At 55.3% G+C, this 1387-nt stretch overlaps 1 protein-coding gene across 1 annotated transcript in view; it reads right to left on the minus strand.

Annotated features, from left to right (window-relative positions):
* LHPP (phospholysine phosphohistidine inorganic pyrophosphate phosphatase) overlaps nt 1-290 on the minus strand; it is a 113772-nt gene extending 113482 nt beyond the window's left edge. The window contains exon 1 of the mRNA XM_010859572.1: nt 240-290. Coding sequence (XP_010857874.1) covers nt 240-290 — 51 coding nt within the window. The remainder of the gene's footprint in view (nt 1-239) is intronic.
* Nucleotides 291-1387: the final 1097 nt, after the last annotated feature.

The following is a 1387-nucleotide window of genomic DNA, read 5'->3' on the forward strand; positions in this document are numbered from 1 at the left end:
GTGCGTAAGGTGGGAGACCGCACAGAGGAGGGGCGCTGGGATCAGGACGAGAGGTGACAGGAAGGACCAAAGAGGTGAGGAGACAGGACGGCCAGGCAGCGTGGGCAGGACAGGAGGCCTCCCCGGGGAGGAGACAGCTCTGGAGCTGAGACTGGAAGGGAAGCGAGGAGACAAAGGAACAGGGACCCCCAGAAGGAAGGGGGGCCCTGCAATAGCAAGGGGGCCAGCGGGCCGGCTACCTGGCCTGGTCCGGAGCACACAGGGCCCTCCCTGGATGCACTCCGGGCCATGGCGTGGGAGGGCCATGGAAGTCACCAGGCTGCAAGTCAGGAGGTTCGAGAAACCCTAGGGAAAATGTGAAGGGTCTGTCCAACGTCACCTTCTGCGACCATCTGGGTGACGCTGCCCACTCTGTCTCTAGGCTGCTTTTCTTTCTGACACTAACCCGTATCTCCAATCATCTCATGTCTGCACTTGTTCAGCGTCTCTCTCCCAGACTCGCATGCTCCATGAGGTCAGGAACGAGGTCTGACGGCGGGGCCCACGGCAGGCCCCTGACAAGCGTTTGCTGAGTGACTGAGTGATGGCAAGTCCAGATGACAGCTGGTGAGAGGCACCCTGCCTTAGGACCACGCCTGCTACTTCCCCTGAGGGGGCCCCGAGCCTGCACCCCCTTCACTGCACCCCACTCGGTGGTGAAGACACGCACTCCCACTGACGGTGAGCCTCCAGACCCCCCAGGCGCCGCAGCCGACAGGTGAGACCTGGGAAGAAACGTCAGGCCCTACTGACAACAGGGCGAACAAACGCAGTCGGAGAGGCTGACAATGTCGTGCAACCAGCAGCCCAGGTGATTCAGTCCTTTCTCAGTATTTGTCTTTCCTAATCAGGGGGTTATGAATTATCAATTACGCTTAGTGGTTAATTGCCCTTCATAAAGACAGCTTTTGTATTTTTAAATTAGGCAGTTAATATATTGTAACTAATAGCATCACCTTGTATATTACAGACAGATCTTCCACGGATTGGCACTTGGGATGTGCGATCCGCACCCAAGTTAATGGAGCAGTTGAGGGAAGAAGGCAGCGGGTGCCGGGGGACTAATTATTGCTAATGGATTACGATGTGACCTTCTCAGAACAGTGAGCAATCGGTGTGACGGTGAGATGACAGGACCTCGCAGCTGCTATTCCAAACACAGCTCCGATGCCCATGAAACACAGGTAAACAACAGAACTCACAGCAGACACTGTTCTCCACCGACACACAACGTACGTTTACTGGAGACACAGTGCTTTAAAATCAAAAGTACTCAAATGGAGAAAGCAACATGGAAACCTCTATACTGCTGCTGCTGCTGCTAAGTTGCTTCAGTCGTGTCCGACTG

Source organism: Bison bison, unplaced genomic scaffold (genome assembly GCF_000754665.1).
Source record: "Bison bison bison isolate TAMUID 2011002044 unplaced genomic scaffold, Bison_UMD1.0 scf7180017864456, whole genome shotgun sequence".
Lineage (NCBI taxonomy): Eukaryota > Metazoa > Chordata > Mammalia > Artiodactyla > Bovidae > Bison > Bison bison.